The sequence below is a fragment of the Phocoena phocoena genome, chromosome 10 (assembly GCF_963924675.1).
Source record: "Phocoena phocoena chromosome 10, mPhoPho1.1, whole genome shotgun sequence".
In the NCBI taxonomy this organism is placed as follows: Eukaryota; Metazoa; Chordata; class Mammalia; order Artiodactyla; family Phocoenidae; genus Phocoena; species Phocoena phocoena.
The window spans coordinates 68,243,747-68,266,490 of NC_089228.1; the positions used below are offsets into that span (position 1 = coordinate 68,243,747).

Below are 22,744 nucleotides of genomic sequence, written 5' to 3' on the forward strand. Positions count from 1 at the left end.
TTTACAGACAAGGAAACAGACGTTCACTGAGCTTACATGACTTGCCCAAATCACACAGCTCTTAAGTGAGTTAATACACTTAACTCAGATCTGTCCAACTTCAAATCATTGCCTTTTCCCAGCCCCCACCCCACCTCACCATGATGGGCAGCTTGGGGCTGGGGGCATACATAAGGTCAGAGGCAACCAGGGAAGACTTCCTGGAAGAGGTAGGGAAGGCCAGGCCTTGAATTCTGGGGAGAAATTAGAGACAGATGAAAAGCCAAACACCCTTGAAGGAACTGAGTTAGAGCTTCAGAGCTTGGGAGGGAGGGAGTTCCAGGGAGATGGGGCTGGGGCTGGGAGGGGGCCAGTGGGCATAACTTCGAGGGACAGGGAGTAGAGCCTGAGGTTAAGCACCTAAACTCAAGAGGCAAAGGGCTAGATTACCTCCCAGCTCTGCTACTTACCAGGTATGTGACTCAGGGCAAGTTTTCTAATGTCTCTGTGCCTAGTTTTCTCATCCAGAAAGTGAGTTTGATAATAGTAGATACCTTATTGCTTTTAGCTACAATGATGTCCAGTACTTGACAAGTGTTATTATCATAGCTCTCCCTTTCCCCTCCTGCAGATTTGTTTGGCCAGTCGGGGTGCCACAGAGAGCGCCTGGGTGTGCTCCACCCCTCAAGGCCTTGGTCCTTCTGCTGAAGATGCCCACTGCCCCCAGAACTCCACCAACATGGGCTTCCTCTAACCCCAGCTGTCCTCCTCCCTCCCCTCTTCTATGTGGGAGAATGAGAGAGATAAGAACCAGAAGCTTCAATTAAAACCGAGTCGCTTGAACAATAATGGAAAAGTAATTGAGCTAAATTGAAATGTAATTGGAAAAAAAAAAACCAACAATCATGGCTTAACATGGATTTAGAAACCAGGTTGGGGGCAGGGGACTTTCTACTCTCTCGTCTCCAAATCTCCTTCTTTCTTCCCCATCGCTCAGGGGACCCCATCACCTCTCAGTCCAGGGTCCCCACGAGCTCCTCCCTATCTTCCTGCAGCTCCTCTCTACCCTCATCCTCACCCCCAGGCATCCTAGACAGTGCTTCTCAATCGGGACAATTTTGCACACATACACGATCCAAGAGACATTTGCCAATGTCTGGAGATATTTTTGGTTGTCACGATGGATGGTGGGTCAGTGCTACTGGCACCTAGTAGGTAGAGACCAGGGACACAAGGCACAGGACAGTCCCCCACAGCAAAGAATTATCCAGCCCCAGATGTTAACAGTGCTGAGGTTGAGAAAGTGCCCTGCTCCAGCTCTCCACCCTGCCTAGGCCCAGCCCTCAACCAAAGGACCTCTAGTTTCCTCTCCCTTTCCAGCATCAGGAGGCATCCTCTTTTTTATGTGTCCCCTGTAAATTTCAAGACCTTCACCCTCAGCAGAGACAAGGGCAGATGTCTTTACTTTATGGGGACCACTTATCTCCCCCCTGGGGAATTCACCCTGACTTCCTTCCTCTCTTCCCATACCTTTTCCCCTCTCCCCTTCTTCTTCTTTTCTCCCTCTGTCCAACTCCCTTGCATGGGCCCATCTGGAGACCAAGCAGTGGACAGGATGACCTTTCAAATCTCCCTGCCATCCCTATCACCCAAAAAGCCCTCCACGGCCAGTCCTTGGAGAGACCCATCACCACGCTAGGATGTGGAAGCCAGAAGTGTCCTTAGAGATCATCTTCATGGGTGGAAGGGGAGGGCATGCCCCCTCCAGACTCCCTGCCCCCACTCCTGGGCATCAGGAGTGAGGAGCTCCCCATCCTCAGGCCCCCTTCCCCTCTGTCCACATCGAAAAGTGGACCTGCCACCCACAGAAGCAGGGCCTGCCCTCCCCCACCCCTCCATCTCCTCCCATCTCTCCCCCTTCCTGGCCAACTTCTGAGCTCTGGTGTGTGACTCCAGTGGGGGGGGGGGGGCAGCGGGGGGGCGGGGAGGTGAGCTGGAGGTGCCAGTTTGGGCTCCTGATAAACTCAGAAGTCAGCCGGCGTGAAATGAAGAAATATGGCTCCCGGTAAATGTTTATTTTCTATCAGAAATTAGCAAACCAAATGTAATTAAAAACAACTCTGTGTGTGCCTTCTCCACTCCCACCCCCAACCCCAAGTCTAGAAAATGACATCTCAAAGTACTGAGTCATAAAGACCGTGTCCTAATTAGCAGGCTGTCCCTGCAGCTAAGGCTACCTCCCTCAGACTCCCCAGGAAGTGGCTGGTACCCCGCAGGGGCCAGACCTATGAAGCCTCTGCTGGTCCCCTCTCTCCTTTGGCCCTCATCCAGGTCTGAAGAGCTTGAACCCTGAGCAGGGTCCAACAAGGGTGGAGGGACAGCAAAACACACCTCTCATCAGTGAGTCTGATGGGAGAGGCAGGACCCCAACCTCCTCCTCTGCCTGGCAGCCACCTGTCCCTGGGGAAGGAGCTGGGGTTGCTCATTGAAAAAATAGCTTTGGGAAATCAGCAGAACCTGATTCCCTCACTTTCTAGCCCTGTGACCTTGGATAAGTCCCTTTAATTCTCTGAGCCTCAGTTTCTCTACTTGTAAAATGAGGGGTTGTGAGGCCCCCCTTGCAGATTCACCAGATGTGTAGTGAGCCTCTACTATGTGCAGGACACATACAAAACAAACATACAAAATCCCTGCTCTCAGGATTTACCTTCTGCAGAATGTGGTAAAGTGTGTAGCACACAGTAGGTGCTCAGTAGTCGAGAGTGTTCTCTCTCATGGTCTCCATTCATCATCAGGCTGACAGAGTAGTCCTGGCAGCGTTGTCACCACCTAGTCTGGGTAATAGTTACCACTCTTTATTGAGTGCCTACTGTGTGCCTGGCACTGTGCTAGGCGCTGCTCCTCCCGTGTGGCTCAGCTAAAGGGCTGGCTTCCAAGACTAAGGCCTGTGCTGCCGCAGGATGGGCACCAGCCCAACTCCCAACTGCCAGCACCTGCAGCTCTTTGCCTGCTTACTCTCTGGAGCAGCCCAAACCATCCTGCTATGCTCACAAATGACACCTCCTCTGGGAAGCCTATCCTAATTGCTAGAGCCTGCTCAACTCTGCCCCATGGCATCTGGCTTCCTTCAGCTCTGTGTAGACTCTGCCTTGACACTTGGCACAGACCTCCTGGTATTAGAAGTTCTATTTCACATGTCCAACTTCAGCTCATCATATGGATTGATTCTTCCTTCCTCCCCCACTTGTGCCACCCAAAGTTTGGGGTTCAAATTGTGGCTCTCTCACTTAACAGCTGCGTGACCTGGGCCAAGTGATTTAACTTCACTGAGCCTCAGTTTCCTCATCTGAATACCATGGATGATAATAATAGGAATTTATTTCATGCCTGTTTCAAGAAATAAAGGAGATGAGGCAGATAAACTATTTGACAAGTTACCAGGCACATTGTGAGGGAAGGAGACAGCTGTGCCCTCCTAACTGATAATTCTTATATGGTCTTCCCAGCCCCCACCACTCTCCTGGGACCGGCATACCCCTTCTTGTGGGGGATGGACCCCACCTGTCCAGCTCTGAGATCCTGGTAGAAAGCATCTATCAGGCACCTCCCCCCACCGTTGGCCATAGATGACCAGTTGAGGAGTTAGCCTGTGCCCAAAGCGGGGCCAATCAGAATTCTTCCCTGGGATTCTTCAGATTGAAGCTGGGAGACACGAGGGAGAAAGCCACAGTGCCTGCCATGTGGAGGAAGAGGGTCTGAGAGACTTCAGTCAACAGGCAGAGAGGTAGAAACCAGAGGGAAAAATGACAGAAAGTTTTGGCAGCGTTTGAGTCCTGGGATCCAGTTGTCACCAAGGCTCTCCTGCCTGCTCTGCCCTTCCTTCCTTTGATTATGAGAGATATTCTGAATCCTTCTCATAAGTACCCCCCCTCTCCTTTTTAATTTTTTTCCCCTTAGTTCAGTCATTTAAGCTGGGTTTCTGTCATTTGCTCCCCATCCAGTAGTTCTGGCCAACAGAGAACTCCCAGGAAACCATCGTTCTGGAATCTGCCCGAGAACAAAAGGGACAGGACTTTGTGAATGGAGAAGGGGAGGTGAGAGGGCCTCTGGGCATGTCCTCAGAGTACTTCCTGTTTTCCTTCCTCACAAAGGATATAAGGAAAAGAAACTGTAGCCCCAAAGAAGGCTGATTAGTGATCAAGAAAAACCCCCCAATGCCATGAGCAGGAAGTTCAGAAGCTGAGAGTGTATATTTATTGCCATGATAAGTTAGTGGAGGGCAGCATGGTGGGGGGGGCTGGTCATGAAGTACTCTAGAACCTTGACCTCAGGTGGGGTGTCATTGTCCCTCTCTACCCACTGGCCACAACTGAGTGGCTGGGGGCACTCCTAGGAGGCAAGGGGGTGGGCAGGGGCCTCCATGGAGCCAGCCCAGGAGAGGCTGCTGGTTGATTGTCTGCGTATCTTTTCACTCCATTCTCCAGACTGCTCAAGGAAAATTGCTTCCCTAATTGGCTCTTCTCTCAAACAAGCTGTAATGAGGCTAAGCTTCATTCCAAGGGTGCTTAACCACCCTCTACCATCACTGGATGCCATCTGCAGCCCCTGTCACAGTCACTGCCCAAATTAGAGGGGGTTAGGAGCAGGGGGGAAGACCAAATATTCTTGCCTGCTCTGGTATCAGAAGCCAGGCACTGCTCTGGTCCTGAGAAAATAAAGGGACCAGGAGACTTGCCCTCAGGGGATTCCAGATTTAAGAAGGCTGGGCGGGAGGAAGAGACACAGCCTTGCCTTACAGAAACCCCGGTCTAGGGGGGAGATACATCACAGCCCTCAGAAAGCCCCAGTATGACGGGGAGACAAAATTCTGCACTCAATAATTTCCAGACAGGGTGGGGGAGACAGCCCCGCCCTCAGGGAGCCCCAGTCTGAGGGGAGACACAGCCCCGCCCTCAGGGAGCCCCAGTCTGAAGAGGCCATATAAGCACTGTCCTTGGATTAGGAAATACTAGTTTTTCCTTGGGTCACTTACCCATTGGACAAGTACTTATTGAGCATCTACTGGGTGTCATGCTGCATTTCCAGCACTGCATTGAAGAAATAAGTCTAAAGAAAAAGAATAAAGGCCCTGCCCTTATGGAGCTCACGCTGTATTACGAAGGAAGCATTACCCACTTTCCCACAACCTCCATTGCCAGACCCAGCTCCAAGAATTGAGACTTGGGCTGCTGCAGGCCGCCTTGCAGGAGAGGCTGGTTTTATTAAATAGGATAGAACTAAACTCCTATAACAGAGAATCCAAAATGCAAGTAAGAGAATTATAATTTCCTCGATGCAGTTTGAGTGCCAGGGTGGTAAGAAGCTCTTCTCTAAAGGGGATGTGGAGACCCTGACTATACGCTCGTAGTCTGCTGGCCTCCATCACTTCCCACCACATCTCACAGAGAGAGCTTAGTCCCATGGTTCGTGGGTGCAAGGGAGGTTGAGAAAAATGTGCCGCTGGACAGCCACGTGCTGCTGGGCTACTATTCCATCACCGAGGGAGAATGGTTTGGGTTGTCAGCCAGCAATCTACTCCAGTATGAGACTTCATTTTCCCTGACATTCAACTACGCAGTCAGCTCCTGGGGTCAACGATCTCATCCACTTTCCCTGTGCCCACACCTGGTACAGCACTGGGCACTCAAAATACCTCTCAATTCATATGTTGATTCAGAAATAGGAAGCTGATATTATCAATTATCTACTGGTATGTGCCAAACTCAAGGGCTTAAAGTAAGAACCATGTTATTTACTCTCAATCCTGGGAGTCAGCAATCTGGGCTGGTTTCTTACCAGGGATTCCTCACGTGGCTGCGGTCAGTGGCTTGACTGGGGCAGGATGTTTTCAGGTGAACTCACTTACACATGTCTGGAGGTTGGTGCTGGCCGTCAGCTGGGCCTTGTTGTCTCCAGCATCTAGCAGGATAGCTCAGCAAGAAAGCGAGAAGAGAAGTTGCAAGGCCCTTGAGGCTTAGGCTTGGCCATTGCACATGACTTCTGCTGTATTCTACTGAGCAAAGCCAGCCCAGATTCAAAGGCTGGGGAAGAAGTCTCGGTCTCTTGATGGGAGGAGTGGCAAAGAATTTGTGGCCAGTTAAAACCTGGTTGTCTGGGACTTCCCTGGTGGTCCAGTGGTAAAGAATTTGCCTTCCAATTCAGGGGACGTGGGTTCAAGCCCTGGTTGGGGAACTAAGATCCCACATCCTGCGGGGCAACTGAAACCTGCACACCACAACTACTGAGCCCGCATGCCGCAAACTGTAGAGCTCATGCACTCAGGACCCGGGGCGCCACAACTAGAGAGAGACAACCCTCACGCCACAAATAGAGAGAAGCCCGCACTGCAACGAAAGATCCTCACACCTCAGTGAAGACTCCGCATGCCGCAACTAAGACACGATGCAGCCTAAGTAATCAAAGAAAATAAATAAATAAATAAAATCTGGTTGTCTATTGGTGCATAACAAACCACTCCAAAACTAAGGGGCTTAAAACAATGATGGTATTTCTTTTGCTCATGAATCTTCAAATTGGACAGGGTTTGTGGGGACAGATCATCTCTACTCCACCAGCACTTCAAGCTAGGGTGGCTTGAAGGATGGGGGTGAAATGATCTGAAACTCACTCAGGTGACTGGGGGCTGATGTTGGCTCTCAGCTGACACCTCACCTGGGGCTGCCGTCCTGGACACCTATATGTGGTCCCTCTCTGCGGCTTGTGCTTTCTCCCAGCATGGAGATGGGTTCCCAGGGAGATTATCGAGAGTCGGACAGAAAGAGAGTGGCAGATAGATGGACCCAGGCAGAGCTGTATCACATTCTCTTGGTGGAGGCAGTCACAATCTACCCAATTTCGAGAGGAGAGAAAATAGATTCACTTTTACATATATATATTTTTTTAAATTTATTTTTGGCTGCATTGGGTCTTTGTTGCTGTGTGCGGGCTTTCTCTAGTTGTGGCGAGCAGGGGCTACTCTTCGTTGCGGTGCGCGGGCTTCTCACTGCGGTGGCTTCTCTTGTTGCGGAGCACGGGCTCTAGGCACGTGGGCTTCAGTAGTTGCAGCGCGTGGGCTCAGTAGTTGTGGTGTATGGGCTTAGTTGCTCCGCGGCATGTGGAATCTCCCAGACCAGGGCTTGAACCCGTGTCCCCTGCATTGGCAGGTGGATTCTTAGCCACTGCACCACCAGGGAAGTCCCAAAAATAGATTCACTTTTGATGAGGAGTGTTCGGGACCTGGAAGAAATATTGCTGAGGCCAATTTTGCAAAATACAATCTAGCACACACTCCTGATTCTTCATCCATGTACCAAACTCCTGCGGTGCCCAGGAGTGCCAAACACAGAGTGAGGACCATTCACACAGAGTCTCTGCTTCCCAAAAGAAGTGAGTCACTTTGAAACCCCAAGCGTGGGAGACTGACAGCCTATCTTCAGAGGCGTCAGAAGGGGGCCTGGGTGAGATGCCAGTACTGATGCCTGTCACACCCAAGAACAAAGAGAGAGTTCACATTTCAGCAGGCAGGATTCTCATTAGAACCTAAGAAGGATTTTTAAAATTAATTAATTTATTTATTTGTTTAGGTTGTGCTGGGTCTCGCTGCGGCACATGGGATCTTTGTTGTGGCACATGGGCTTCTTAGTATGTGGCATGCGTACTTCTTAATTGCGGCACGCATGTGGGATCTAGTTCCCTGACCAGGGATTGAACCCAAGCCCCCTGCATTGGGAGCACAGAGTCTTACCCACTGGACCACCAGGGAAGTCCCCAAGAAGGGTTTTTCTAAGCACAGATTTGTTCTGAGAGACATGCTCTCACTTGCCATCATCACTGTTCTCCCTTCCTTCATTCTACATCACTGGTTCAGTAGGGGTAGTCCATGTGAGAGGACAGGTGGGCCAACACACAGCCCCCCAAATGTAATGTCATTGGTGATCTTTGCTTTTTGGTTTGGATGCATGTCTGGGCAGAGGAGGTGCTCACAAAAGTGTGTTGGATGTGAATGTCTAGACTTGCCTTATTCTCCCACTAGATCATGAGCTCCTGAAATCTGGGGCCTTGGCACATGGCACAGTGCTTTCTACAAAGTATGTGTTTATACATGTTTGATGAATGAACAAGTGAATGAATGAATGAGTGAAAAAATCAATGACTGCTAATTGCCCCCCATATCTTTTCTCACTTTCTTTTACAGTAAAACAAAAATTATAATTTATTGCTAGACACATAGCAACGTAGAATAGAGCATGCCTTTCCCAGTCTCCTATGTATCTTGGAGGGGCCAGAACTTTGTAGCTAGTTCTGGCCAATGACATGTGAACAAAAAAGTGTGGGATATGTTAACTTCCAGATCACACCTTCGAAAGAGAGAACAAGGCCCTCTTGCCTTTCTCCCTTCCCTCAAGCTGAGATGTGATGCAGTGGGGACACCTTGAAGCATGTGGTGAAGCAATGAGCTAGACGGATCCTGGGTCTCTGACATCTCAGAGCTGCCACCCCAGCCCTTGACTACTTATACTCAGACTATTTTGTGAGAGAGAAATCAATTCCTATTTAACTTAGCCACTGTTACATGGGGTCTCTGTTAGAACATCTGAACCACTATCCTAATCAATTCAGTAAGAAGGTGAATACATGCATGAGTGAATTTGTGAGTAAGTAAATGACCAACTGAATGAATGTCTAAATTGTGCTGTTATGGTGACAGCAAAATAATAACATTTATAAAGCTTTAACAATTGTGACACTTGTTTACTTAACAAGTAGTATGAAGGGGTCATGGGGTGGTTTCAGGAATGACTCAACAGCTCAAACAATCATTAAGGACCCCAGGTTCATTCTACTTTTCCACTCCACCATCTTCAGAGTGTTGGTTTTTATCATTGTGCTTGGTGCCTCATGGTCACAATATGGCTACCACTGTGCCAGACATCATGAGCTCACACAATCATGCCCACGGGCAGGAAGCAGGATGAGGGCCAGGGTGGTGAGATAGGATTATTCTCCAGAGTTTCCTTCTTTCAACAGGGAGGAAAACCTTTCCCAAAAGCTCGCAGCAGACTTCCTCTCGTATCTATTGGTCATAACTGGGTCACATAAGCCAGCTCTAGCTGCAAGGGAGGCTGAGAAATGAGTACCTCAGTTTTTCAAGCTCTATGGTGGGAGGTGGGCAAAAAAGAAGGGAGTTACTGTGACATCAGTAACCAGCAATGTCTGCAACAGTGACTAAGTGGGTGAATGAGTGAATAAATGAACAAATACTACATAGTAAAAATGAATGCTACTGTGTCCTCTCAGGGTCAGAATCCAAGAAGGGAGAAGCAGACAATGGAGGGAAAGGGATAGAGATGCTCCCGTTTTTTTTTTAATTGGAGTATAACCAATTTACAATGTTGTACCAGTTTCAGGTGTACAGCAAAGTGAATTTGCCATACAAATACATATAACCACTCTTTTTCTCCTTGGGCTTAGAGGAAAGAAGGAGGTCAGAGTTTCTGCAGTCAGAGTGGGTGGAGAGGGTGATAGGCTCAGAAATGACGAGATGGATCCAGAGTGGACAGGGAACCTGGAAGCTGGGCGGGGTGACCCACATGACAACAGGGGAGAGAGAGAAATCCACCCTGGCCTGAAGATGATGTAATTCCTGGAAAAGGGAACAGGGCTCAGTCAGACCTAAGAACCTGGACAGAGCCTGGGGGACAGACAAGGGTGCTGCGTCCCAGATGTGGGCAGTGGCCCTCAGATTAAATGTGTGTTGCAGGAATCTATCCTCTGCTAACCCAGAGAGACAAACAAACAATGATTCTGGCTACTAGTGATGGTCCTTCATGCCCAATTCTTTACCCTAATAGCAAATAACACTGGAAGTCAGAGCTTTAGGACCCTAAGAAAATCAATCAATCCAAACTCCTTCCATTTTACAGGTGGGAAGATTGAGGCTCAGAGACAGGAACTAAAGAAAGTCCATGGCAAAGCCTGGGCCAGAACCCAGGTGCCAGGACCCCAGTGTCTGTCCCTCCCATTGGGCATTACATCGCTTCTCAAGGCAGAGCCACAGCCTCAATGGAGTGACTCAAGGGAGACAGCCTGGGGTTCCCCAGCCCATTCTGAAATGTTGGAGTGGGGAACAGAGCCCTCATCCCCATTCTGCCACAGCCTTCCCCCCACCATCACACAAGATGCAGAGGGTTGGTAGGGGACAATGGCTGGCCAAGAGGGGGTGACCTGCCTGCAAAGTACTGAGCTCCTGGCCACTGGCACAGTTTGGGCAGGGCTGGAGGGGTATTGTAGGGAAGACTCTGGCCAGCCATGGAGGGGGTGACCAGAGGTTCTCTTCAGCGCTGAATCTCCAGACTGAGTCAGTTCTCACCAGCCAAGAGGGGCCGGGCCCTGCTCAGGTCTGGAGACAGCAGACACCTCTGCCAGCCCTGGAGGCTGTCCCCATGGTGACAGGTAGGTGAGAGAGAGGCAAGAGGAGAGCTGTTTGGAGGCTTCTAAAGGTGTGACTCTGTGCCAGCAGGGGTGTGGTTAAGGCCACAGCGGAGGGGGCTCCCACAGAGGCAGGCTTCTCACTTCCCTCAGAGACTGGGGGGTCTGGACAGAGGGTCGGAGACAAGGACTCCCACCTCACCACCCCATCACTACTCCACAGGCCAGAAGGCACCAGACGCTGAACTTGCCTCCTGCCAGAGTCCCCACAGCGGTAGCAGCCTGTGTGTGGGGGGGGAGATTGACCTGCTCTGCTTCTCAAGTTTTAGACAAAGAAAAAGGGCCTCAGATTCCCATTTCAGCAGGAGGGGAAATGGGGAATTTTCACCACCCCCCTCCCCCATCTTGTCCCCATCTCTGGACCTAGGGTGAAGAGGTGAAGGGACATCTCTGAGACCCAGTTAGGTCCTGCCTCCCACCCACTTCCACCCTCACTCCAGGAGAGGATGTCCAGGGTTGGCCAGTGACCTCCTGGAAGACTTCTGGATTTACTATGCTGTCCCCACCACCAGGGTAGAAAGGCCAGGCTGAAGAGAGCTTTTCTGATGCCTCTGGGGAGCCATGCAGGGGAGGAGCTCCTCCCCGCATCCTTGTAGCTGCCACCACCCAACCCCCCAAGTCCACCTGTAGCCACCTCCCACGCGGAAGCCATCCTCCCTGAGGACTGTCCCTCTTTCCTCCTCTGTCTTTGGCTCAACCCTGATGTCACCCCACCCTGCTTTAGGTCTCAGCCAGACCCCAGTGGGTCCCACTCATCTCCCACCACACCACTGGCACGGCCGGCATCTGCCCGCCAGCGCCCCACAAGGACCCTGGCCTGCCCCTTGGCAGGGGTGGGGCCCAGTTCAGGGATTGGGGGTGCGCCTGGGTAACAGGGGTCCCCAGTGCTGGGAAGGGGGACATAGAAAGATGCTCAGTCCCACAAACAGAAACAGGGCTATGTTGCTGGGGTTCCCATTGACCCCTTTGGGGGAGCCCCCTTTCTCAGGAACACCCCACCCCCTCACTTCATTCAATCCCAGAGCTGGAAGACCCTTTAAGTTTAAACTTCCCCATCCTGTCCCCCAATTTACAGGGAAACGGAGGCCCAGATGGGGCTGGCTTACTGGAGGTCACAAGCCAAAATGGGTCCAGGCATCCCTGTCCGTCCTCTCAGTGCTCTTTCCACTTCCTGGGCTCGGTCTCTGTCTCTCTCCACCTCTCCTCAACTCCTCTCTCTCCCTCTCTCCCGTGGAAGCAGGACACCTTCTCTGACTCCAGTCTTGAGGCAGAGATCAGCACAGGCCTGGATGCTTCTAGTCAAGGGTCTGAGAGTTTCCAAGGGGCTTTCTGTCACCTGGGTCGGGAAGGAGTCTGGGAAGGGCCCAGAGGCAGTTCTTGCCCATCCCCTCCAGGCCCTGTCCAGGCCACACAGCCCAGCCCTCCCACTTCCCGCCGCCCCCGCCCAGTGGGTGTGTTTGTCCACACACTCACCTTGGCAGGAGTGAAGCCTCATTAAATGGCCCTGCATTCATGAGAGGGAGGGAGATGCCAGCACTGCACGGGGGCTGCCAACACCACGGCGTCCAAAAGAGGGCATGCACACGCACTCACCCACGTGCCAACACCCAGGCACGCGTTCACACACTCACACATGCGCAGGGCTTGGGCACACCTCAAATGTTAGTGTTTGTTGCTGCGAGCAGTGTTATTCTTTCTCCTTGGGATTTCTCTTAGTCAAAACCTGGCTTAACATCCCACCTCCTCACTCCCGATCAATGCAGGCCAATTCTTCTCCCTTTCTTTCCAACTATCTGTTTTTATTTGAATACATCAGCAGGAAAAAGGTTTCGAGGCCTAAGTTCAAAGCCCTTTCCCAATCTTTGTGATGTGTAGTTATAAAAATAATGCTAAGAACAGAAAGTGACCTTTATGTATAATCTATAGTCCTTGATGACTTCTGGCTTTTCTTTTCTGGAGAAAATAGATTTTTTTTCCTGGTTATTAAAAATAATACATGTTCTTGTAAAAGTATTCAGACAATACAGAAAAGTCTAAAGATATGAGTCAGAAGCATCTGAAATTTCTCCACTGAGAGAACGACAGATAACCTGGTGAATATTCTTCTGGACTTAAAAAAAAAAATGCACACACACACACAAGTACACACAGATATTTTTATATAAAAAATGCCAGAGTAATAAGCATGCTCTTTTCTAGTCTGCCTTTCTCTCTCAACAATACATTATAGACATCTCTAAATGGCAGCAGCGACGCTCACTGCGTGGACGTTTGGCACTCGCAGCCTCTCTGACTCACGCTCTACTCTACTTCTCACCACCTCACAGTTGAGAGTGAATTGGTGGGTGTCCTGGGAGGTGGGGACACTGAGAGTGGGGCTCTACTTAGGACAGCATGTGTAGGTGGAATGGGGCCTTGCAGAGTGCTGAGTCCATTCGGCCGAGCTCTGGCTGGCCTCATGAGGCCTCAGAGAAATGGGAAACTCAAAGTATTTTTAAAGACCAGAACTACTAGAGAGACAGGGTGATGGATGGAGTGGTAGGATTTGCATTTGGGGGGGGCCTGCCAAGTTGACCTCAGAGCGCACAGACCTGCTGGGTGCTAATAGGGCTCCATGCCCAGGAAAGGTGAATTTGGGTGCAGGCAGTTCAAGAAGCAGTATGGAGGGATACCTCCATGCGGGGTTGGGGTGAATTCAAGAAGAGTTTTGACTTTTTTCTTGGATTTATTTATACCCAACCTCTTTCTAAAAAGGTATTATAGTAGCTTTCCACAAAGGACATATGCAAAAAGGTCAGGCAGCTAGAAATAGAAAATCAGGCCCGGGAACAATTTCCATCTGAAGTGAAGGGCCACACAGCAAAGGGCCCTGCTTCTCCCAGCTCCTGGGGATGAACCGGTGAGAAAAGCAGAATGATCCCAAAGGGGAGGAAGAGGAGAGGATCTGGCTGACATAAACAAACACTGCACCAAAAGTCAAAAATCTTGGGCTTCCCTGGTGGCGCAGTGGTTGAGAGCCCGCCTGCCGACGCAGGGGATACGGGTTCATGCCCCGGTCCGGGAAGATCCCACACGCCGCAGAGCGGCTAGGCCCGTGAGCCATGGCCGCTGATCCTGCGCGTCCGGAGCCTGTGCTCCGCAGCGGGAGAGGCCACAGCAGTGAGAGGCCCGCGTACCGCAAAAAAAAAAAAAAGTCAAAAATCTAGATTCGTCTCCAGGTTCTTCCCCTTCCTAATTGTATGAGCTTGGGTAAACATAGCATCTTTCTGAGCCTCAGTTTCCTCATCTGTAGACACGAAAATAAAAATATCTGAGTCACCACAAGTGCATAACACAAGACTCCGTTCCTGGAAGCTACCTGACCCACCTGTACAATTTGCATTGAGACCCACCCTTGGATGGGATCAACTTCATGGTGCACACGCTGCATAACTGTGCCCCTGGGAATAGATCATCACTAGAGGAGGAAAGAGAGGGAAGAACCAAGGAAGTACGTTTATGGTGCCTGCCAGCCCCTTGCCCTTCTGAAGTGGGTCCACGCACAGTCTCTCTGAAGCAGTGGCCCACAAGCAGCCATGTTTTATATTCATGACCCCCTCCTCCAACCCAGTGGATTGGATCAGGGGTGGCACTTAACCCAAGGGCAACTTATCAACAGGTTTCCCAGGGATGTACGTATGACCGGGCACAAAATGGTGAGCCAGTCGAGTGGGCTCTCTCTCGAGAACTTGAGTCTGTGAATGCTGGGAGCTGTCACTGGAAGGTTGTGAGGGAGACTTAGAGCTGGAGATGTCTGGAAAGCAGAAGTCATGAAAGCGCAGACACTATGAGTCAGGAGAGAACTGCGTGGGTAAAAAGAAGCAGATGCTGGAAAGTGGCTGAGTCACGCCAGGGTGGTTATCGATTGCTGTTGTAACAAACCATCTCTAACCTCAGGGACTTAAAACAACGCTTATTTTATTTTACCCCATGACTTCATGGGTCAGGAATTTGGGCAAGCTGGGCTGGGCAGTACTTCTGTTCCCTGTGGCATCAACAGAGGTGTTCAGCTTGTGGATGGGCTGGTCTGGAGGGTGCAAGGCAGCTTCAGGCCCATGTCCGGTGCTTTGCAGGAGACGGCTGGAGGTCTGGACTCAGCTGGGATGGTCTACTAGAGCCCTTCACGCAGCCTCTCCAGCATGTCAGTCTTGGGGGAGTTGGATGTCCTACATGCTGGTTCAGGGCTCCCAGAAAGAACATTCCAAGAGGCCTGAGCTGAAGCTGCAAGGCATCTTCAACTCAGAATGTCACATTCTATGGGCCAAACAAGTCACCAAGACCAATACAGATTCAAGGGGAAGGGAATTAGAGTTCTGTTCCCTATAGGTAGGATAACAAAAGATTTGTGGCCATCTTTACTCTGCCAGGTGAGGAGCCATAAACTCCTAAAACTACCTTGAAGGCAGAATACCCAGCTGGTTTAAGAAATTCATCCCTGTTATGGCTCTTGTGTTTGGCTTTCTGAGAAAGTCTGTCCCCCTCACTACATGGAGCCTCACAGTAATGCCCCTGTACTTGAGTGAGGTCGAGTGAGTCTCCCTTCCTGGTACCCAATGAGCCAACCCAAAGCAGTGGTGGGCTCCAAGCTCCAGAAGAGAAATCCCAGGTGTGGCAGCAACAAGTTACCCAAGGTGTGAGCTGACAAAGGTGGGGCATGGAGCCTGCAGTCTTGTCACCTTTCTGACCCTCAGTTTGCCCATCTGAAACAAGGAAATGAAACTCTCTGCTCTACCTACCTGTTACTACCGAGTAACACGATAAAGTCTCTTCCTGTTCTTTGCCTGATCTCCCGGTAGTTCATATCATGACACATCTGCCCTTGATTTGGGGTCATGTCACAAACCTTCACAAGGAAGTGAACGTTCCCCATCACTGCCTGTCCCCATGATCTTGGCAAGCCTGTTTCTCCCAAGGAAAGCATAGGAGTAGATGATTGAAATAAGTGACTTTAAGGACATCCCAGCTCTGAAATTTTAGCATTCTGAGAGGTCTGGGAAAAGGGAAGGGTTGGCACAAAATGATTTGGGGGCAAGTGGGCAGCTAACTGGTGGTGAATAAGGGAGGCCAAGTAGAGTGCAGAGTGGGGCTTATGGGGCCAGCACAGAAACAGAGATTGGGGGTTGGGGGTGGGCAGTACAAGTGTATAGGAGGGATGGTGGGGCTGGGTGTTGAGAAGGGAAAGGGCAGAGTTCTTACAGGTAGTGGATCAATTTTATTCCTCCTTCTTTGTCTTCCTTCCTCTTCCTTGAGCCTTCTAAGTTTTTTTCACCCCTCTTGGCCTGTGCATACTCTGTTTCCTCTGCTTGGAAGATTCCCTCTGCCCCCAAAGGCTAACTCCAATCATTCTTTAGGTATCTTCTAAATGTCTCTTCTTCAGAGAAGTCTTCCCTGGAGGCCCAACACAGGTAAGACCCTCCTCTTACCTTTTTCCAGAGCACCAATTTCCCTCACAGCATTAATTGTGCTCATAAGGATACATTTCCCAGTGCAATTATGAGCTTAGTGTCCACTAAACAGGAGCTTCCACGAAGGCAGCATTTAGGAGTTAGTTGGGCTGGGCACCAGGCTGCAGGTCCCCACTGTCCACGCCACAGAGCAGGAGCCATGATGTTGGGGCCGAAGGGAAGAAGGGCTCCCTCCAGGGGCCTGAGGGGAATCCCCAGGCTCTCACCCATACCCCCTCCAGGCCCAGCCCACCTGCCGCCAACACACAACGCCTGACCCGGAGCGCTAGAACACCGCAGCTTTATTGATTGAAACAACCGCGTCCGCAACTAGAGGTTACATCTGGGGGGTGTGGGGGGGAAAGGGGAACAAAGAAGGGGCAGAGGCTGGGGCGGAGACAGAGAGCAAGGCAAAGGGGTGAGGATGGGGTCATGTGACTAAAACAACCCCAGTCCCTTTCACCCGTTAATGAGGGTCTCCGGTTGTGCTTTTTACCTTGGTGGTAGGGTGGGCCTGGGCATGGAGGGGTTGGCTTTCTTCCAAGTCTGGAGGCCGCAGGGCTGGAGCAGTACCCTCCTTCCCCTGCCCTTTCTCCTGGGTTGGAGGTAAAGGCCTTGGTGAGCTGGCTACCCTGGGGCAGGAAGGATGCTTGGAGGCCATGGGTGCAGAGGGGCCAGCAGAGTTGTGCTGAGATGATGATTATGTGAGCATCTGTGGGGGGATGCCAGGAGGGAGGGCATTCCTAGGGGTGCCCCTGGGAAATGAATGCAGGTGACATGAGGGGAGGGGCTGGTGGTGGGCAAGGGCCATCTCTCTGGACCTCAGCTTTCTCACCTGTACAGTGGGGACACTGGATTAAATGGTCTCTAAGGTCCCTTCCAGCTCTAAGGGTCAAGGGATCCCCAGGAAAGAGTGGTCCTTCTGCCCTAACACACACCCTCACACACACACACACTCTTACTCGGGCATACACCCTCTATCTCACACACACACACACCCTCTCATCCACGCACACACACAGAAGCACTGACTCAACAGAGAGGGGGTGCTATCCTGCCTTTGGAATTGAGGAGAGCTCCCCTGAACCCAGAAACTCAACCAGTGGCCCTACAGGGACCCTCCATTGCAGGTTCACCCACCCCATTCCTGAGGACAGACCCTGAAAATACCCCCGTCCCCCTTGAGCTGTCCAGAGAGAGGAAAACACGAGGATTAGCCCTGCTCCCCCGGTTCCCCTGGTCCTTAGGGGGAAGTCAACAGGATAAGGACACCAGGACACATTGACCTTCATTCTCAGCCCAGGCTCATGTGAAGACAGAGGGGAGGGGAAAGAGAGTCCCTTTCATCTGGGAGCCTGGGGGAGGGCAGCAGCCATAGCCAGTGTGGGCAAAGGGTGTCAGCCTCCATGTGGCACCCAGGCTTGACCTGGGGCAGGAGGGGCCGTGGCCTGGGATGCGGGGCCAGAATTGGGGGCAGGGAGACAGTACCTCTCCCAGTGCAGGGCCCAGTAACATCTGTACCAGCACCCAGAGACAGGGATGTTTGACCAAGCTCCTCCTTGCTGCCTGGCATGAGCAGTGGCCAGAGGTGTGACAACCCCAGGACTGTAGTACCTGGCTTCCAAGGCTGGCTCCACCTTAACTGTCTGTGTGACCTGGGGCAAGTCCCTCCTCCTCTCTGGGCTTAACTCTCATTCCTACCATGAGAAGTTAGGATCTCTATGCCCCATCCCAGCACCGACAGCCTGACCCAGGGGCTTTCACTGAGCATAGGGAGAGGGCAAAGTGAATGAGAAAGAAGAGTCAGAGCTATCCCAGAGAGGGCAGAGGCGGAAGGAGCGTCCCAGGAGCAGGGGGCTTGGTCTGCAGGCTTAGCTCGGCACCCCGGGTGGCTGTCTATGGTTCCAGGGGCAGGACAGCCAAGCTGAGGCTCCCTGTCTCTTACCTATACAGCACCTGGCCCCAGGAGTCCCTTTGTCCCCCAGACACCAAGCTGGAAGGGACAGGGGTAGAGGACCCTAACACCCTGAGGGCTGACCCTGGACTCCCTGTTTTAAGGCCACAAAATGCCTCAGCCACCCTGACCCAGAGGGTGAGACTGCCACTGGGGAGATGCACTGGATCCAGCCAGACTGGTCTCCCCTGGGCTGGGGGTCCTCATGGGCCACCAACCAACACATGGACACTGATACCCACTGGCACACAAAGACACGCATGGCACAGGTGACGCTGACACAGAGGTGCTGACTCACAGGCACACAAACACTGACTCACAAGTCACCCAGGGACACACAAAGACACTCATTCCTTGCAGGATCCCCCACCACACACACACACACAGGCTAGCACCCCCCTAGGTGCTCGCATCACACACTGTTAATGTCAGCACACACTGACACCCACATCCGCGGCAGACCTGCTGGCACATGCAGACACACGCAAGGACCAAGGATCTCAGCGGCTCCCTCGGGCACTTTGTTAGCCCAGGTCAAGCCACCCTGGAGTCAGGGCTGCCCCAGTCCCACCCCGACCTCCCTCTGGAAGTGCTCCCTGGTGCTCCCCCACTCCGCACTCTCTGTCCACATGACCATGTCCCCTCTCTCCAAACAGACCAGAACTCAGAGGCCATGTGTATATGCTTCAGCTCAGCTGACATATGCTGACTCCCTTTTCTGTATCCAGCTCCACAGATGTGGAGGTGAACAAGGGAGAGAGGGTCTCCATTATGGAGCAGCCAGAGCAGGGGACAGATGTATTCAAAGGTCATCTGAGGGCAGTAGGCATGGGGCACCATGAAGCCCCAAGGAGGAAGTGCTCTGATCTCCAGCACCCATGCCAGCCAGGGCACGGGGGAAGCACCTGGCAGGTGATAGGCCAGTGGTTCCTACTCTAGGGTTCTCCTGAGGAGCTTTCAAACATTTCTGATGCCAGGTTGCACTCCAGTCCAATTAAACTGGAATCTCTGGAGCGGGCCCCAAGCATTGGTGCTTTCTAAAAGAATCTCTGGTGGTTCTATTCTGCTGGGAACCACTGATTTCTATAATCCATTCCGCTAGGCAAAGCCCGTTGAGAGATTTCCATAACAGACCCACTTGTGCTGGGCATGAGGGTGGGATGGGGTCAGGGGAGGGTTGGAAGGCTCAGAGGAGGAGCTCACAGTCTAGTTGGGACAACAGACCCTGCACAGATGGGACAATTAAGGAACAATACCCGCAGAAAAATGGCAGCACGTTCTGGGAACCTGGAGCCACTCATTTCGGACAGAGGCCTTGGCTTGGCCGGGAAGGCAGCCACGCTGGTCGGGTATCAGGAGTCCCCACTCCAGCCCTGGCCTGGCCACCCACCAGCTGTTGGTGATGATGATAACACCAGCCTGGCAGAGCTGAGATGGGCAGCGTTTACTCTGGTTTCCCTTCTCTGCAGCTGTCCCCACCAAATGCTCCAGGAGGAGACCTGTGACACCTCCACCAAAGATGCCTTCATTTCCATAGGGTCATCTGTAAGCTCTTTGTCACCCGTAGGGGATAAAAGGTAGAAATTCAGGTGGTAGCAGGCAGCTTGAGACTACAGAATAGGGCTGAAGTGGCATATTTGGCCAGCACTCCACAAACATTCATGTCACAAATGAAGATGGACATACTGACATACGCAGGCACTCACAAGAGACGGGGGTTAGACCCAGCCTCACATATGGATAACTGCACACGCAGATACATATTTGCACACGCTCCTGCTAGAGATATACCCACAGTGGTACACAGACAACAGATGGGCCCACACATGCTCACACGTGCACACCCACACAGCCCCATGCACACGCACGTGATGACTCACCCTGGAAGGGGTTGGGCCTCCTCTCTCCCATGGACTGCTAGGAGGGGGGCTCAGGGATGACAGTGAGGAGGAGGTCTAGGTCCCATCATGTCCGTCTCAGTCTCCCAACCCAGGACCAAGGGCATGGAGCCCTTTCCCAGTTTTGGGGCACAAGGCTCAGCTCCCAGGGAACATGGTGACCAGCAACTGCCCCACACACCACCCCCAGCCCTACAAACCCCTCCTCCTTCACTGACCCTGGGCGGGGAAGGGAACAGCCTATTAGACAGTGCTTTACGGTGGAGGAGGACAGGGCAGCCCCCTACACACACCCCATCCAGAGCACCCCTTTGTGGCAAGTATATAAGAAATGGAGGTTCCACTCTACTCCTAAGATCAATGTCCAATATGGGGGCATGAAATCATAAAAGCAGGACTTCTCCTCTGCCCCTCTTGGAGCCAAGCCTCACCCCAGAAAATGGCTTGGCCACCACCCCTCCCCCCTGGCTCAGCTGGGGTCTGAGGTTAGGCCAGCCGAGCAGGGCAGGGACTGTGCTCTCAGGAATACAGCTGCTTGTGGGGTGGGGTGCAGTGGGATGGGGACGGTGGGGAAGGGGTCAGTCTCCAGACTGTCCGGGCCCAAGACCCTGTGCTAGGTCCCTTCGAGGGGGGCACAGTGAGGGGCAGGATATGACATCCCAGGAATGAATGGGTCAGGGGATACGGGTGGCCTGGGCTCTCCGGCTTCTGGCCTTCGCTCTGGGAACAGAGTTGTGTGCAGCTGGTGCCTCATGTCCTTTGTCGTTCGCAGAGTCAGTCCCGCTTGGCCCCCGATGACCCCGGCCTCCTCCATTCCAGGGGGTCCCAGAGTCCAGCCAAGGGCAGGGCTCCTGTGTCTGCTCCCCTTCTGGCTCCTTCTGGTAAAGCCACGGGGCTGAGCTAAGCCTTGAGTCAGGGACAGGGGAAGGTCAGAAACACACCGCAGGTGCAGCCAGGACAAGGCCTATGTGGCGCCGAGGTCCCTGGAGTGGTGGATGCCATTCAGGCGAGTCCCCTGTCTCTGCAGCAAAGAAGATGCTGGCAGGTCAGATAGAAACTTGTGCTTTAATTTATCTCTGTGTGTGTGAGCGTGGGTGTGTGTGTGCGTGTGTCGAACAAACGTCTCTGGGGCCTCAGTGCTGGGCCGCTGTCCTTGTTCTCTGCTCATCCTCACAGCCAACGCAGGCCCCCTCACTGGCGGGCGGCTCTGCCCCTGGGCACCCCGGCTGGCATGGGGTCAGTCTTTGGTACGATGCGGACACTTTGGTGTGCCGGGGGCGGGGTGGGGGGGCCACGAAGCGCTCATCATCTCTGCAACGCCAAGAGGAAGATGGCCATGGGCCCCCAGAGCTGTGGGCGGGACTGCCAGGGGGCTCCACTGCCCGGCATCACCACCACTGTGACGGGAAAGAGAAGGGAGACAGGCCAGGGCTCCGGTCAGCTCAGCAGGGCCAGGGAGGAACAGCCAGCAGGCCACGGGAGGGCTGTTCCTCTGCCCCCTCTCTGTGCTCACAGACACACTCGTAAGACATGAGGTGGTGTGCTCTGCCTGCTGGGTCCAAATCCTGGCTCTGTGGCTCACTACATAAGACACAGAGCAATTCACTCAACCTCAGTGGCCTCAGTTTCCTTGTTTGTAAAATAAGTCTAATAGGAAGAGCCACCCAGAGGACTGTGAGAAATAAATGAGATCACGCATATACAGGTGTTTGTACCTTGCCTGGTACATCGTAATCACCTGGTAAACGCCAGCTGTTATTATTGCAAACACCTGGCCCCCAGTGGCGGAGGGGGAGGGGTACACATTCACACCTGGACACACACACACACACACACGGATGCACCCAGACACAGACGCTGCTACTGTAAACTTAGTAAGCTCGTAGGAGGGTCTGGTGGTCTCATTGTCCTCCATACGGCCCACAGCCTGAGCCAGGGTGGGGCCCAAGGTGGGTACCAAACACATCAGCAGCTGTTCCCACAGTCACCAGCACATGCATCCCATCACCCAGCCACTCTGAACCCCAATTCAGACAGCAACGCCTCCCCTGACACAGGCACCCACCCACACAGTCCCCCAGAGATTCAGCACCCCCGCCCTCTTTCCATCCTGCACCTTTATTGGGATCCATCTGCTTCCTGGGACACTCTCCCTTCTTCAGTGTGATGTCATCTATGGCGATATCCCCCAGGTAGCCCGAGCCTCGAACCCCCTCAAAAATAATCTGGGGTGGGGTCAGAGAGCAGGCATGAGGGAGGTTCTGCATCACAGACTCCCAGCCCTTAGCCTCCGTCTCCCTGGAAGGCCCCCCGTCCCTGCAAGCTTTTCTCCTCAGCTCCCAGGAGCAAGCCCTGGGCCCTCCTGAGGGCTCCCCGGCTGGAGCGATGGCCCAGGGCCTGGAGAGCTGTGAGGAACCCTGGGCCCAGCAGACTCACCTGGAAGGGCCCACTGGGGTTGATGGGCACATGCGCCTGCTGCCACGCGTTGCCCTTATTGCCACTGAGGGACCAGGCGTGCGTGTCCAGAGCCCCTTTGTTCCGGGACCGCACCAGGAGGTTGAGGGAGCCTGTGGTGGGTGTGAGGAGAGGGGGCAGTGAGGGGGCACCCTCACCTTTCCCCATTCACCAGGCTCAACTCCCTACCACTGCCCGCAGCACAGTCCCCGCTGGGCAGGACATTCTCCCCATCGCAGACTGGCTCGGTGTCCTGTTATCCCAGAGGGGACCTCAGCAAGGGAAAGAAAGGGGACAGCAATAGGGCAGCAGGGCTTCCACTTATCAGGACGATTGGCAAATCTTCTTTCATTTCTTCCTTTCCTTCCTAATCAGCTAATTCCCCCTACACACTCACTCACTCACACACACAAACACACCCACACACAGCACCCTTCCCCCCTCTAGAT

General features: G+C 52.8%; 1 protein-coding gene across 1 annotated transcript in view; it reads right to left on the minus strand.

Moving 5' to 3' along the window:
- Nucleotides 1-20,890: 20,890 nt before the first annotated feature.
- Nucleotides 20,891-22,744, minus strand: part of MDGA1 (MAM domain containing glycosylphosphatidylinositol anchor 1) — a 53,275-nt gene continuing 51,421 nt past the window's right edge. Inside the window, exons 15-17 of the mRNA XM_065885402.1 lie at nt 22,278-22,408; nt 21,958-22,066; nt 20,891-21,238 (exon numbers count right to left, since the gene is read on the minus strand). Of these exons, the coding sequence (XP_065741474.1) occupies nt 21,147-21,238; nt 21,958-22,066; nt 22,278-22,408 (332 nt within the window). The 3' untranslated portion in view covers nt 20,891-21,146. The remainder of the gene's footprint in view (nt 21,239-21,957; nt 22,067-22,277; nt 22,409-22,744) is intronic.